Here is a 16,617-nt window from a genome sequence, read left to right as displayed (position 1 = left end):
GAACCCAAGCACCTAACCACTGCCCTCTGTAATACAATAACAATGTATCCAGTTGAAAGTTGCTATCTTGCAACCTCTACTCTCCTGAGCATGGCTAAGAAAGCAGGGAGTATCAGAAAAGAGGCCTGCAGAACCAGTTATAGAAGAGTCCCTTAGGCCTATTTTACCTACAGCTAATCCAAACATGCCTTGTTACCAGTTTCTAGATCTCCAGAGTGTCAGAAGTAGCAAATTAGAAGAGAAGGATAATAATAATAAGGTACTGTTTACCTTCTGAAGGCAGAGTTTACCGACTCCAGTTGGAAACTTTCCCACAAAAAGAGCAGTGTTGAAATGATTCTAACTACGATTACTGCACTACTTCCGTGGAGTGAACCTTTTAGATTTGTATGCATTTGATAATTGCATTAAATTTAAATACTGTAACAGATTTGATATATACAGTTAGATTCATTTTTTGAGACTTGCTTTTATTTTTTCCTTTTCCAGATCGGCTGGTCCATTGGTCCTAATCATTTGATAAAACATTTACAGACAGTTCAACAAAACTCTGTTTATACTTGTGCAACTCCTCTACAGGTGGGTGTAACTTTGGGTTGAAGCATGGTCTTTTTATGAAGATGTCATTTTTATGTTTTAATATTTGAAATGGCTTGGTTCTTTCCTTCATGACCTTTTTGAGCAGGGCTTCCAATATAATATGGGAGTTTAAGAGCAGACACATACTCTTTATCTATCAAGAAGAGTTTGTTGGGTCTTTTTAAATATAAAATATCCTAGCTTTGAATACTCATACATTGCTAGCAGGATTACAAACTGCACTCTGGTGGACAGTGACAGCACTGAGCACCCTCCAAAGCAGCGATCTATCTTCTGGGAATTTACCCATAGCTGTTGCCTGCACATGTAAGACACTCTCTGTGTACATGGCTATTCATTGCCGAAAATAGGGAATAATTGCTAACCATCTACAGACAGTTGGTTAAATAAACCATGGTCTATCCAAGCATTTAAATATTATGTGACTATATTAGTTTCCTATTTCTTTGTAGCAAATTATCACAAACGTAGTGTTCATATCAGCAAAAAGCACAGAGGCTTGAATGAGATGATCAATGGAGAAAAGTAGGATGAAATAAATCAGGGGTAGCTGGGAGCCAGGCTAGATGGAGGGCCAGAGTAGGACAATGCTTGTGACTGCCAAGACTGAACGAGATAGGAAGCCACTGAGGGTTCTGAGCACAGGAGAGACAGGATATAACCTGTGTTATCAAAGGGACTCTGACTGCTTTGTTGAGTCAGAAGACTATTAAAGTGATCCAGGAAAGAGACAGCACTGGACTGAACTAATATAGGGACAGTAGAAGTGGTGGGAAGTGACTGGGTTCTGAATATATTTTTAAGGTAGAACTAATTGTATGTACTGATGAGTCACATGTGGGATATGAGAAAAAGAGAAGAGTCTAGTATAATTCTGCTGTTAGGAGGGATGTTATGTCTTCTAGGCTTGGAATTTTCTAGGGCAGTATCTCCTAATATAGGGGATGAATAAGTTTCTGAGAAAAATAAAAATTCCAGGTAAGAATTTGGAGCATCTCTTTCTGAACTATCTGATTCTGTACTCCAGCAAAGTGCCTGTTTCTTTTCATGCCCTCCAACAACCATATTTGGAAACCAGCCCATGCTTCCAGGGAAACCACAGAAGCTTGCTTCTAATCCCTGTGGCACTGAGACTCCTTTCCAAGGGTATCAATGGTTAGAACAGGGATTTGCACACCTCCAGGGAATGACACACTGGGTCAGCTTCCATCCCCACCGCATCCCCCAGGGTAACTGGGAAAGCCTGGCTGGCTCATCATTTCTTTGGTCACCCGTCAAACTTACATCTACTGAGTCATTCTGCAGCTCACCTCAATAAAAAATACTGTCTTTTCATTTGCAAGTAAGTCATCTTTATTTAATGCCTCTTTTTCAACTTGGATTTTCATGGCTCACTCTCGGTTCTTCACATTAGATTTAGTCACTTACATGTCACTTGATTTTTCCATTAATCAATACAGTTTAACATGGGTTCATAGGAATTCAGCTGTGATTCCCTGAATGACATTTTTGCCAATATTACTCAGACAGTCTTTATTTATAATACCAATAGACTCAGCAATAAATAACATTACCATATTTCCTTCCCACATTTTTCAATCTTAACACGCAGGAAGCCTTGACTCAAGCATTTTGGACTGATATCAAGCGCATGGACGATCCGGAGTGTTACTTTAATTCTTTGCCGAAAGAGTTAGAAGTAAAAAGAGGTCGGATGGTACATTTGCTTGAAAGCGCTGGCCTAAAACCCATAGTTCCTGATGGGGGATACTTCATCATTGTCGATGTGTCTTCCCTAGGTTTGTAAAAATTTGTATCATTTCAAATACAAGGGAACTTCTATGTGGAACTATATCAGAGTTAGGGAGAAAAGATTGGTGTCATAGCTGTATCAGCATTTTATCTGTGGAAAAATGGATTTTTACAATGTCAGTATTTTTCTACAGTCTTGACTTTTAGATCGTTGACCTTAAATGTGACTCAGATGTTACATGGTTATGGGCCAGTTGTCCTAGGTGTTCTGTTAAATACAGACTTTGTTGTCATCTTGTTCAGGTGTGTGATTTAGAACATAGGCACATGAAATGATATATGTACCCTGTGTTCCTAAGGTTTTAATTTCCTTTTTTAGTTAAGAAAAATAAGATTTCTAGAATGTTGATGCTGCAGGGATATTGGCCATTTTAGAATATACTGAAATGAAGTAAAGAAGGAAAATAATTTTGTTGAGGGTCTCCATGCCTAGCATTTCCAAACACCGTTTCGAAGAAAGTGTTGTTAGCTCCATTTTTAAAGATGTGAAGACTTAGCAAGTTTGGAAATCACTTTTCCTAAATTGGGCCTAAAAGTGCAGCTTATTTCATGAAATGGCAAAAAGAAATAGCAGTTTTCATCACTTTCATAATTTTTGCTTTTGAATTAGAAATCCACAAGATTTTCAACATGAATTATTTTGTTTAAAATACTTGAAATGCTTCCAAAAGGAATTTAAACTAACTCACATTAAAAGTTTTCTATGCAATAATATATAAATATAAATGTTTATATATAATAAAAAAATCAATGTCACATAAGAGAGAGAGGAAGCAAATATTTCAGTCATATAGATTCTTATAGTATTGTAATTAGCATTAACTTGAGACCAAATTTCATGGTAGCAAATAAAAATAGAAAAATGGAATTAGTTACATAATTCTTAGATAAAAAGAAAGCTAACTTATTAGTTAAAAATACTTCTTTCCTGGACACAAACTTTTCCAGATTGTAAATTCAGATAGTAAGAAGAATTTATGACATGATACTCAACATCAAAAGGACAATGATGCAACTTTCGCTTGAATGATGGCATTAAGCTCTTAAATAGTTTCTCACTTTATCTTAGTTGATCTATCTTATTTATACTATTAGTTTAGTTCTTAGATCTTAAACTGATGTGGTTGTAAAAGAACAGAAAGGACTTTGGTTAGAAACTTTTGTGATGATGGGGGAAAAATGTCCCTTTTTCGTGGTCCTCCTTCACCTGTGGAGGGAAAATGTTAATGTCCATAAGACCACCTACATATGAGGACAAGTTCATTTTATTTTACTCTTTCATCTGCTCAGGTTAGTTTGAATGTGGACATTCTATATACTACAGGTTGGTCCCATCATTTCTAAAGATAAGCAAAAAACAAAACTTTCATTTGATGGTACTGTGAAAATAAGCCATAAATTTCATAAACATAGTTATTACTTCCTTTTACAATTTGTACCAATGGCTAACTGGCCAATATTTTTGAGCATTTATGACATAGTGGGTATTATGTTAAGAGCTTTACAAATGTCATGTTCTCACAAAAGCCCTATGAGATTGGTGCTATATCCTCATTGTTAGATGAGAAAAATAAGACAGAGAATGGAGAAATTTACCAAAGTTTATCAACTAATGAGTAGCAAAACTGGGCTCTGAGCCCAGGAATCCATGTCCTAATCAGTGAACTTACCATTTTTCTGCTATACTAAGTAGCTTTCCAGACCAGTGAGCTTCATCCTAGAACTGTAAAGGGAAACGTTTGATTAGAAGACAAGATGACAAATAGGGAGCTATTACAGTTGTTCTAGTGAGATGAAAAAGTCCAAAATTATGGAGGAGATAGTGGGAATGTAAAAACTAATTTTGATTTTCATAGGTTATTTAAATATGCAAATGCTGTTATATGTTTCAAGCTCCTACCTTTAAATAAGAAATATTTTGTTTGGTTCCTTTGAGGATCTCTAACTCAAACATTAAAAGAAATAGATTGCAGCTTTCTTCTAATTATAAAATATTTAGAAATGTATTTATTCCCTTTTCTTTTGAGCACTATGGTAATAAATTCCTCTTTTTAAAGCTTTATAAGAATAAACGAGTAGTACAGTGGTGTCAGTTACAGTTAGTTACTACTTTTCTTCCTTATGCTGCTACAGGTAATCACTCCTTTCTCGAGGTTACCTTTGAACACACTACTATCGTGTTCTTGTCACAAGGAATTTTCACATACTTTAGTTAGACTTTAACTTTTTTAAGTAGTCATTTTTGCTAGCACCAAACCTGACTTAAACATGTGTACATACATATAACTTGAAATAATAATTTAAGTTTCTCCTCTGTAAAGTGAAAATTGTAGCTACTTCTCATAATTACAGAACAAGTAAATGAGAAGATAATATAACATGCTTAACAATTAAAGAGTAAGTGCTCAATAAATGGTAGTATATTATTAGCTTTATTATATGAAAATCTCACATTCTTAAAGCACAAAGGAGAATGGAAATAAAATTAAATAAAACTGTATATTAAGACTTCTTAAAGAATACAGGTGAAAGTTTCTTCAATGTCAATGTTTTTACACTATTAATTTGAAGAGACCCAATAGTATTTAGTGAGTAAAAGAAGATAACTGACTCAATTTATTTTGAACAATAAATTGTAAAATTTCATTGATCACAATAACCGTCAGTTAGTTGCTTTGGAACATTCAAAAATATCTAAAAGTATAAGTCAATAAATTTGAAACAATATGAAATATAAATTCTCAAGCTGAGTGCCAGAGAAATATCTGGCCCAGACCTTAAAGCAAGATAGGAGCAAGAGATAAGAATAGGAATGCATATTTGAAGTTTTTCCCCCAAATTAAACTAAAAAAAAGGAGCTTACTATATGGAAGAAAGAGAAAAACAATAAGAATATCACTTGGGAGATCTACACAGACATTCTCCCTTTATTAATCATGGATAATACTAATTTATTTATTCAACAACTAAGGCTTTTATTACTTACATATGAAATACTGTCCGAAGAGTTGGAGATAATGATAGGTTGAAATACAGACACCTTACCTTTGTAGGGCTTACAATCTAATAATGAATGACTATTTTGGGGACATAATTATTACTGATGAATGCTCTATTAATTTAGGTGTTATTTCATTAATAGTGATCATAGTCTTATATTATTTCTAGAGGGAGAGGTAACACTCCTCTTTCCTTTCCCTTTCCTACTCTCTTCTGGTGCTAAATGCTGTATGCACAAACATGATCACCCAAATGTATATGTGAGTACTGCCTTAGAATAGCAATAAAGCTTGTCTATGAATTTCTCACTTCCCACACCATGCAGTATGAGACTTCAGCAAATTCTGTGAATATCTTCTGAGAAAATTTTAAGTCTCGATAGACTTAAATGAAATACATGTTGCCTCAGATACAAGACATAGGTCATCTAATTTTCATTGTTGTTTTAGATGTAGATCTCTCTGATATGAAGAACAGCAATGAACCTTATGACTACAAATTTGTCAAATGGATGACTAAAAATAAGGTAACGTTTATTGGCCTTTGCAATATTGTATTGTATTTTACAGTTAATTTATAAAGGAAACTTGCTGACATGGTTTGAATAATGTTAACAGTAGTTTTGCATATAATATTAAACTCCTGGCTATCTGAAGGATGTTGAAAACACTTTTCTTTTTGGAAATTGTTGTGAATATTTATAAGTATCTGTATTTGTTTCTAATGTTTATGGTCATAAAGTTAATACCTGAAGTATAAGTAGTTTTCCTATTTTGTCTTCCTTTTTTTTTTCAGAAACTATCAGCAATCCCAGTTTCAGCATTCTGTAATGCAGAGACAAAATCACAATTTGAGAAGTTTGTGAGATTTTGCTTTATTAAAGTAAGTTCCCTGTTCTATTCAAAAACACATTTATAATGTCCTTTCTATTGATTTATAAAGCATATTTTTTTCTCTTGCTAGCCATGATGTACTTATATGCAGTTTTTAAGTTTAGGCTTGCTACTATTAAATGAATTACCTACCACAGCAAAACTCAAAACTCCTTGAAGTGTTGAGTTTTCTGGATTACAGTATAGTTGGGCTCCTTACCATGTAACATATGATCATGCAATCAAAAATTAATAGACATGTGAAGATACAGATTATGTGACCATTAATAAAGAGAAAAGGCAGTCAATAGAAACAGATCTTAGGGTAACCCAGATGTAGGAATTAGCTGATAAGGACTTTAAAGCAGATATTATAAATAAATTCAAGAAATTAAAGGAGAAATATGATCATAATGAGTGAACAAATTAAAACCATAAAAAGAAAACCAAGTGGAAATTCAAAACTTACAAGTGTAACTAACCCTTGAACAATGTGGGTTTGAACTGCAGGCATCCACTGACATACAGATTTTTTTTCTCAATAAATATATTGGAAAAATATTTGGAGATATGAGACAATTTCAAAAAACATTTTCTTTTCTGTAGCTAACTTCACTGTTAGAATATAGTATATAATACATATCACATACAAAATATGTTAATCATCTGCTTATGTTATCAGTAAGGCTCCCAGTCAACAATAGGCTATTAGTAGCTAAGTTTTTGGGGAGTTAAAATTTTAGAGATTTTTTACTGCAGTGAAGGTTGGTGCCCCTAACCCCCCTGGATTGTTTAGGGTCAGTTGTGTAATATCTGTTATGAAAAATGTACAGAGCTTAAAAAGTGTAAACAGGCCAAATGTGTTATATCTATACAATAGAATATTACTTAGCCATAAAAAAGAATGAAGTACTGACACAATATAGATAATTGTCAGAAACATATACTAAGTGAGTGAAGCCAGACACAGAAGAACACATATTAAATAAGTCCATTTATATGAGATGTTCAGAATTGGTAAATCTGGACACAAAATGTAGATTAATGGTCACCAGAGTCTAGGACTTTAAAGGGGGAAATGGTAAATGGCTGCTAATGGGTATCAAGTTTCTTTTTAGATGATGAAAATATTCTGAAATTAGATAATGGTGATGGTTGCAGAACCTTGTGAATGTAGTGGAAGCCATGGAATTGTAAACTTTATAACAGTTAAAATGGTGAATTTTATCTCAGTTAAAAAAAATTTTCTGAAACCAAAAAAAAGAAGTACCAAATGATAGATAAAATTGAATCATAGATAAAGCCAGTAGTCATTACTCAAAACAATAGAAACTTACAAAGAATTCAATAAAAAATGAGTAATAGAAAGGAACCAGCTATGAGTCTATAAAAAGATAGTATGCAGAAAAAAAGAGAAAGGTACAAGGAAAAACAGGTGTCAGAGGAAGACTATTCAGCAAGAAAAATGTTGTCATACAAATTGAAGGGAAAAAAATAAAGCTACTGCTAATTCTATTGACACTGGAAACAGCACAAAGAACACCAATTCCTTTATAGGGAACACTGTAAGCACATTAAGGATTGAGAAAAATGAGCAAAAAGAAGTGGAAAAGAACAAAGAATTAAAAAACATTAGGAGAAGAATTACAGATGTGGAAAACAAATGAAACATGTAGAGTCCCTGTGGGCAGTGGGGAAGGTCAGGGAAGGCAGAACAAATGGAGGTGGGAAAGAATTTTATAGCTTTATTCTGAGAATGTTTTGCACTTAAAAAAAAAATCAAAAAATTGAAAGGGAGAGCTTTGTTTCAAGATTCACAGAATGGTTAGTTTAGCACTGAGATATACTTTCTTTAATATACTGGGCTTTAAAGATAATTATAGAAATGATCCTTTGGCTTCTAAACAAAAAAGATCAAAACCTCCATGGGGGCAGGAGAGGAGGATCAATGTGGGCTCACCTCCTTCATGTCAACATTCGATATTAGAAGGTAGTGGAGCAATACTGAAAATTCCCTAGTGCACGCTGACACACCTAACTTAACCCCATGGAAAGAGTAAAAATAAATGTATGGCAAAACATGCCAAATACTTTTCATATGTTCCCCATAAACAACATTGTTCTACAAAACCACAATATAACCATCAAAATCATGAAGGTGGCATTTGCTATATCATTCTCTCTAATTTTCAGGTGCCTTCAAGTGTTTCGTTAATTGTCCCAATAAAGTCCTTTTTATAACAAATCAACCAATCAGTCCAGGCCAGGCTGTGTGTAGCATGTAGTTGTGATGTCCCCTTCAAGCTGGAATGGGTCCTCAGTTTCCTTTGACTTTCTTGACTTCGATAACTTTTGAAATTAATCTGCCAGTTGTTTTGAATAAAGTCCCTCAACATGTGTTTAACATACCTTCCTGGTTAGATTCAGGCTATGGACCTTTGGCAGGGAACCACAGAAGGGATTCTCTGTTTTGTTGCATCTGTCAGGTGGCACATGATTTTAGTTTTTCCTTAAACTAAACTGGTGATGTTAACTCTAATCACTTAAAGAATGTGGTGTCTGCCAGGCTTTCTACTGTGAAGTTACACTTCTTCCCCTGATAAAATAATAAATATTTTGTGGTGAGGTAGTTTGAAACTATGAAAATATTCCATATCTCATCAAGTAATTTGTTCATGTACCTAAAATTCATTCATTTATGTATGGACTCATTGATTCCTGTTTTATGCAATAGGTTATAATATTATTATTGCTTAATTTGATGTTCAAATTTTCCCAGATGTGGCCATTAGGAGCCCCTTTAAGCTGCCCACTGTTTCCTTTGATATGTCCCCATCATTTTTGAGCATTTCCTTACTTTCTGGCAGAGCAAGACGCAGCAGGTTCATCTTGTCATTATCTACCACAATCCGGAATCAGCTTCCGTGGAGAATGCTAAGAACTGGGCATTAGAAGTACTCATTACTTTTAGGGTATTAGTGCTTACCAGTGGAGAGAGGTAGGGAATACGTGAATGTCTGTACATACCTACACACACTGTACATAAATACACATATTTACATCTGCATTTATTTCTGTGTCTCTCTTAATTGAAACCACCATGGGATTTATTTTAGCTCTCTCCCTTTCCATATTGTAACTTCCTTCTCTGATGGTGAAGAACCTGTCTCTCAGCATGTGATCCCTTCTTTAATCAGTGCCTCTGTATTTGACTTATCTCCTGTCAGTGCCACTGCCCCTCTACCCACCACCCCTGGCTGGTGGTGCCCTTTATCCCACTCAGGCTTTGATGCTCTGTGCCAGGGTGCTGTGCTGTCACCCTCACGCAGAGGTGCTCTCCTCTGGCTCTCTAACACAGCACACCAGGCTGTGACTGGCACCCACTGCACAGAAGCCCTCATCGCTTGTGGGTTCTGACACCCATGTCAGTCTGCATAGGCCATGCCTGCATCTTCCTTTCCAAGTGCCAGCAACCTGCATGGAGCCACCTGCCATACAGATACCTTCCTCTCCCTGCTTGAACTCTCCTGTCCTATTCAGAGCCAGCACCCCCACTGCTATCCTCGCCACATCATGCCACCCACACTGGAAACCCTCCTCACTGCACTGTGACTGCAGCATGCTGAACCAGGCTGCCAAGGAGCCAACCCACTGCCCTGCCCCCATACATCAGCACCTACTTCAGTCAGCCCCACCTGATGGCTTTTGGACTAAATCATTCTGTAGAGGGAAGAGAAAGGGAAAGAAGAAGTAGAGAAAGCAGAAGAGGAAGAACAAAAGGCTTGATTTTCAGTTTACCCATCAATTTAATTTTATACCATATGCATGTATTGCCTAGTTATTATAACAATGAAACTTTGATAGAAGGGGTCAGAATCGTGTGAATGAACTAACTTTAACACATTCAGAGTAGAGAATGGTGAATATTGTCCAAAGCTGATAAATAAGGAAATAGGACCATATGCATTACTTAGCTTTTGGTAGTAAATCACAAGAACTAAAAACAGAAATTATCATAAAGGTCTTGGGGAATGGCAGGTGGAGTATGGAGCAAATGATTATTTTTCAGCATAAGCTCTTCTATACTCTGACTTGTTTCTGCAATTATATGTCAATTGATTGTTTTCTTTGTGGAGATCTGCCTTCATGTTTTTACTTTGAAAAATTCTCATCAATTGAGATCAATCAATAGAGATCTTGCTGCCCACACATCCCTAGTCTGAAAGCCTTCATAGTTAGCAGTGACCACAGCAGCTATGAGCCATGGAAAACATGGCATTTATTCTTCCATTCTTGCTCCACCTGGCATCCTGTGTGTGTGGTGGGAGCTAAGAGAGGGGCTTTCTTCTGTGGTCTAGAAGCCTCTTTGAAAGACATCTCTGATTTTGCACACTTCATACCCAAATGGATAAAAGTAATAAATGTCAATCCCACTGGCATTTCCTTCAGAGTCTGCACCTGTGTTAGTGTCATTTATGAGTCAGGGTCTTCTTTGGCCCTGCGGGTCACCCAGTCTGCCACAAGTGGTTATGAATAGTGAGTGTCCACACTGATGGACGTGATTTTCCTGGCATCAGGTTAAACTGTTTTTAATCTGAGCTGTATTCATACCATTTGCCCATCATTTTTCTTGGTGATACTCTTTGGGCCCATGCCAGTTAATTCGTACATTCCTTTAGTGTCAGGAGAGTAGCAATAAAGTGTCCTGAACTGGCAGCCAGCATCACAAGAGCATATGTTGTGACTGTCCTCGCACTTCCCCAGCTCCTCTTATTTTGAATCCTTGTGAGGTTCATTCCCTTTTCCAGCCAGACAGCAGTGGAATATAGCATTATAAATAACTGTTTGTCTCACTTGCTGCTGGGCTCCTTACAGAGCTGAGGCCCGGTGTACTGGACCATGGAGGCAGGGGAAGATGCTGTGGGTACCGTTCCCCGGGCTCTGTCTAGGCTTCTGCTGGGGCTGCAGCTTAGTATAGCCAAGGCTTCCAGTGGCTCAACGCACTGGGAAGGCATGACCTCCCCAGCAAATGCTCAGGCATTGTCATCACTAGGGAGGCCAATGACAGGCTGCAACCCGACAGCCTGGCTCGTGGTTCCCAAATCACTACATGACTTATTGATAATACTACTGACTTAGGTATCTTTTTCTATTTAGATCTTTACTTCATCTTGAATTTATTCTGGTATGTGATGGCTATTTCATTTGTTTACAGAAAGACAGTACACTGGATGCTGCTGAAGAAATCATGAAGGCATGGAATAGAGAGAAGTGTTGATGTTCACAGACTGGTTTCTGTTGGATGACCTAGTGCGAAATTATCATTTGGTGCTGCCACCTGCAGGATACTGAAAAATATGTCTATACAAAGGCAATTTAAAGACATATTTCCATTGTTTTTCCGAAGTTAATCCCACTACTAACACTATTCAGGTGATGGGTCCTTTTTTTTCCTTTCAGTTAAGATGTATTAAAACACTTTCCACTACCATTTTATGAAAGGAAATGTTGCATGGTGAATGGGGACTGTGAAAGACTTGTTGATGCTTAACTTCTCTGTGCTTCTGTTTCCTGGTTCTAAAAGGGCAGTAAAAACTAGCATCTACTTTATGTGAAGTTTCTGAGTTTTTTGTGAGAATGACGTGTAAAGTGTGGCAAACAATGAACACTAACTGTTAGTCGGCTTCACTTCTCACCATTGTGTGAGAACTCTTGGCCAGTTTCAACTCCATATCTTCTCTGCCTCTCCCCACCTCTAGTCCCCTCCCCTTCATTTACCAATGGCTTTGACCTTTGCTCACAGTTTTGCCTCTCTGTCCTAGTATTGTCATTATCGGGGTTGGCTTCAAGGTCCACATGGATTATGTATGTTTCAGTACTTTGCCCACCTCACCTCTGCTGCTGTTCACCTTCACTCCATCTCTGCTGCGGCTGCCCACTTCCTTGTGCACACCCTTAACCTTTCAGTATTCAAGGCTGTTCCACCTTTAAGATAGTAAATTAGTCTTCTCACAGTGACAATCTATCCTTACAATATTCTCTCTCTCACCTCCTCACAAAATATCTTCTTTAAATTCACTATAATTTCAAATCCACTGTTTGTCAGAAAATGGTCTGTGGCCTTCTTACATCACAATCAGAATTGATCTATGAAAATAGATTTTGGTCTTCATCCCAGAACTACTGAATAGTAATTTCTGGATCTGGCCCTTCCTAGGGATTCTTATACCCATTGAAACAATCACTGCTGCCTCATTTTTATCCCCATCAGTCCCCTTATATATTCATCCTAAATCATCCATCTTAGATTTCATCACCCATCACCAGCTAAGATACTTTTGCTGCCTTGAATAACTTGCCCATTGCCCTATCTCCTACATGGGCAAAAAGCCTCTAGCCTGGGGCTGAAGCTCCATGCTGGCAGCTGGGCTGCTGCTCACTGCTGTCGCATATGCACAATTGGGCAGGTTCTGACAACTGAATGCACATCACTGACCTTAACCAGACTTAATTCTTCTATGATACCCAATAAGTCTTCTACCTTTTACCTCAGTAGGAATTCCTAATATTCTCCCATTCTCCTCACACCTCAAAGCCCACCACCAGCACAATTAAATCATTGCGAATGACCTCATCTACCACATCTATGAAAAACAAAACAAAGTGAAAAAACAACCTACCAGACCAGCACTCCTAACTAAGATCCTAGCAATAAGCCTATGGTTTACGTGCATCAGCATCCATCCTTCAGTTCCTCCTGGGGGTGGGAAGCAGAGTGGTGGGTATGCAGCAGCAGGCCCAGCTGTGCAGTTTCTCGAATTTCTGTGACCTCTGGAGTGAGGGCTTCCATGTTTTGGTCCAACAGTCAGGCCTAGGGCTGGTCCATAGGGAACTCTGGGTGAACCAGGGACAGAGGTTACCATCCCTTCCACCTGGCTGGGATTTTAGGAGAGCCGACATGGAGAGGAGGAAGGCATGGCTGTGAATATGGGGTCTGCCAGTGAGTGATGCAATACTGGACAAAGGAAAGTTGTCAACTTTATTGGGACCTTAGAGTCCAAGGCCAGACCTGAGGCCTCCAGATGCCTAACTAGCTATCCAGGCCTCACTGAGGTTAGAGACAGTGTAAACTGTTACAGTGGGAAACCCCAAGGGGTTGGACAGAGGCACCTGCGAGGAGCTAAGACTCCCCGAACAACAGCATCAGCATCGGCTCTGGCTGCCTTGCCCTCTCACACTAGCACCTACATCCTTGAGTTGGGTTGGTTCCCCTGGCAGTCACTGTTGATGCTGCTGCTCAAAGTACTTGGCCCCTCAGTTTTTAAATCCTGTCTTTGCACTCATCTAGGCTGAGGTTTCCAACCTCTTTCTCCCTCACTGAAAATTGGGCACTTGGTCATCTCAAAGACCTCAACCTTTCTTCCCCTTTTCTGCTGTTGAGAGTGCATTCCTCGCACTCCTCTTGAAAGGACCCCAGGTTCTGAAAGTTCTTCAATCTTCTCAAAGCATCCCTCTGGCTGCTATGTTGAGAACTGACTGTAGGCGCAGCAAAGGTTGAGGTGTGGAGACCTACTACAATAATTTGGGTTAAAGATAACAGAAGTGACTGTGGAAGGTAAGAAACGGTCAGATTCTGGATATCTTTTGAAGGCAGAGACAACAGGATTTGCTAACAGAGTTTATGAGGACAAGAATGAGTCCAGTTTGGGGCCAGGGCAACTGGAAGTATTGAGTGCCAATGAGACAGGGTCGGTGGGTGTAGTCAGAATAGGGTGAGGGCCTCCGGGAAAAGCAGGGTGAAATATTTACAGTCAAAGCAATGTAACAGTGGGTAAAGAAGTCCCCACTGAAACTCTGTTCAGCATTATGCAAAGTCAAAGTCACACTAATTCTCTAGGGAAAGATACCTAAGAATATAGACATCTTCAGTGAGGTCAGTTAAAGGTCAAAAGGCCAGAAGCAACTTGGCCTGGAATGTTTGAGTGTTCTGTAAGGGTATCAGCATAACCCATGACTCCAGTGTCAGTCCTGGCAATTAGACTATGACCTGGCCCACCTTGAGGACAGGGCAGGTGATGCAAGTCCACACCCCTAAGTTTTTTTCATGTTCTCAAAAAATCCTCAACTGCCTATAAAATCCCCTGGACAGTGCACCACTACTGACTCTCTTGTCCCCTGCTGGCATGAGCCAGGAGCTCTATTCTCTCACTTTATTTCTAAATAAAAGCCTCTGCCCTTGCTCTCCTACCTTGAATGTTTGTGAAGCTCATTCTTTGGATTCATGAACAAGAACCCCGGCACCACCATCACTGAGGTGGAGAGGCTTGTGGAGGAGCAGGCTTAGGGGAAGATCAGGAAGCCAGTTTTGAGCACATTAAGTTCGAGATGCTTATTCAAACTTGAGGTGGAGATGTTGACTAGGCAGCTGGATTTTCAACTGTGGAGTGTAGAAAAAGGCTGGAGATATATATATATACATATTTGAGAGTCTGCAGCATATCAATGATATTTAAAGACATCAAAGTAGATAGATCACCAAATATGTCAGGATTAGCAACAAGAAGAGGACTGCTGATTTAGCTCTGGAGTTTTGAGAAATCTTCCTGCTTTGAGTTTTTCTCATTTGATGCTGTACTTTCACACACACACACACATCCCTTGCTTACCCACAACTCTCTGCAATCTGGATTCCACACACAATACTTTTCTAAGTTCTCTGAAGACATCCACGTTCCTAGATCTGAATGAAACTTCCCCGTCCTATCTAACTTTGCCTCTTAGTATTTAACCACTGCAGACCATCTTGGCCTCCTTAAACCCTATACTTTCTTGTTCCTGTGACACTGGGCATCTGTGAACTGCCTCCCACCTCTCTGGCTGCCCCTTTCTATTGAATTTCAGACCACTATATCTGTAAGTCCGGGGAGAGGAAATCCTGGGGCAATACCTCTAAAAACCAAAATCAGTCAAAGGGAGAAATAAAGTTTAAAATCCATTTATTGCTCACAAACTGCAGTCTGAGGCCGTTTCTCTCTTTCCTACTCCAGCAGAAGTCAAAAACCAGCCATCCACCTCACCTCTCAGGGACAGATAAGCCCTCCTTGCCCAAGTAATTACCCATTGATATGGAGACTAACTTCTCTCCCCCACTGAGGAATGATACAAATGCACTAAAGTCATACTTCTTTCCACTTCTGAATGCCTATTGATATGCAGATGTACTAAAGCCAGGGGAGATATTCTGGAAATGTTATAGTTTTACCCACAGGCCACCCCTCCAGAAATCTTGCCTTACAGTGTACTCGTTCCCCCTCTTCCGACCAATCTAGAGCAATAAAATCTTAATCCTCAAGCCAGAGGATTCAGCCTATGCAGATTAAGTAAATGTATTTTACAGCACAGTCTCTCACTAAGCACAAAATATGTTTCTACACTTGTTTACTCATTCCTAACAACCATGCCAGATTGCTCACAAAACTTTTACCAAACATTAGACAAAGTCAAGCCTCTCTTTAAGCATTTTTTTCTTGATAACAACAATGCAATCATAATTCTCAAGCCAGAGGATTCAGCTAGGTTCAAAGTCCCATGCAGATTAAGTCCAAAACTTGTCCATTCCAGCCATCACAGGGCAGTTGCAGTCAGGGGGTGCATCCAGGACACAAGGACTGTAGAAGCAAATAACCGTGATAGTGGGGGGTCACTTTGCTGTTATTCCAGGAATACACAGGAGGACACCTTCCAGGCCTTTTCCCCAAGGTGCCAGAAGAGCCAGCCATTGCCAGTCCATGTGTTGAAATGCCCAGAGCCACGCCCATTTTATTCCTAATTGCTGCACCCATCCTTGTAACACATGTCCAATAAAGTGGGTGCCTTGATTGCTCTCAATCACTGGCGACCGGCCATAGGCTACAAAGAGATTCTCTAGGCCCCCTCTTGGTGGTTTGCTGATCTGCACAATGTGCATGGCTCTCCCTCCAGGCTCGGCTGACTTCTTCAAAGATCAATGACAAGCCCCACGGATAGGCTACAGCCCACATTGTCTTTTGCCCCACATGCAACAGATGCTGATGTAGCCATTGGGCCACATCTGAGGCAGGCTCTCCTTCTAGCCAGTGCACACAGGCCAATGTGTCTGCTTCATCATTCCCTGGGGATGCAAAAGGCAAATGACTGGTCACATGATATACAGTAACTGTCTTAGTCTGACCAGAGCCCTTGCCACAACTCTTGCCCCCAAAGGGGCCTGTGACCAACCATCCAGTTGGCATGATACCATGTTGGTAGCCACAGGGTCAAGACCCGATAGACGGCCCAGCTATCAGTGCAGACA

General features: G+C 39.1%; 1 protein-coding gene across 2 annotated transcripts in view; it reads left to right on the top strand.

Moving 5' to 3' along the window:
* KYAT3 (kynurenine aminotransferase 3) overlaps positions 1-11,894 on the top strand; it is a 58,495-nt gene extending 46,601 nt beyond the window's left edge. For both annotated transcript variants that reach the window (XM_057500397.1, XM_036890269.2), the window contains 5 exons: positions 490-579; positions 2,213-2,399; positions 5,862-5,938; positions 6,208-6,294; positions 11,500-11,894. In XM_057500397.1, coding sequence (XP_057356380.1) covers positions 490-579; positions 2,213-2,399; positions 5,862-5,938; positions 6,208-6,294; positions 11,500-11,562 — 504 coding nt within the window. In that variant the 3' untranslated portion in view covers positions 11,563-11,894. The remainder of the gene's footprint in view (positions 1-489; positions 580-2,212; positions 2,400-5,861; positions 5,939-6,207; positions 6,295-11,499) is intronic.
* Positions 11,895-16,617: the final 4,723 nt, after the last annotated feature.

This window comes from Manis pentadactyla, chromosome 4, assembly GCF_030020395.1.
Source record: "Manis pentadactyla isolate mManPen7 chromosome 4, mManPen7.hap1, whole genome shotgun sequence".
Classification (NCBI taxonomy): Eukaryota; Metazoa; Chordata; class Mammalia; order Pholidota; family Manidae; genus Manis; species Manis pentadactyla.
This window is presented reverse-complemented; position numbering and strand designations above follow the sequence as displayed.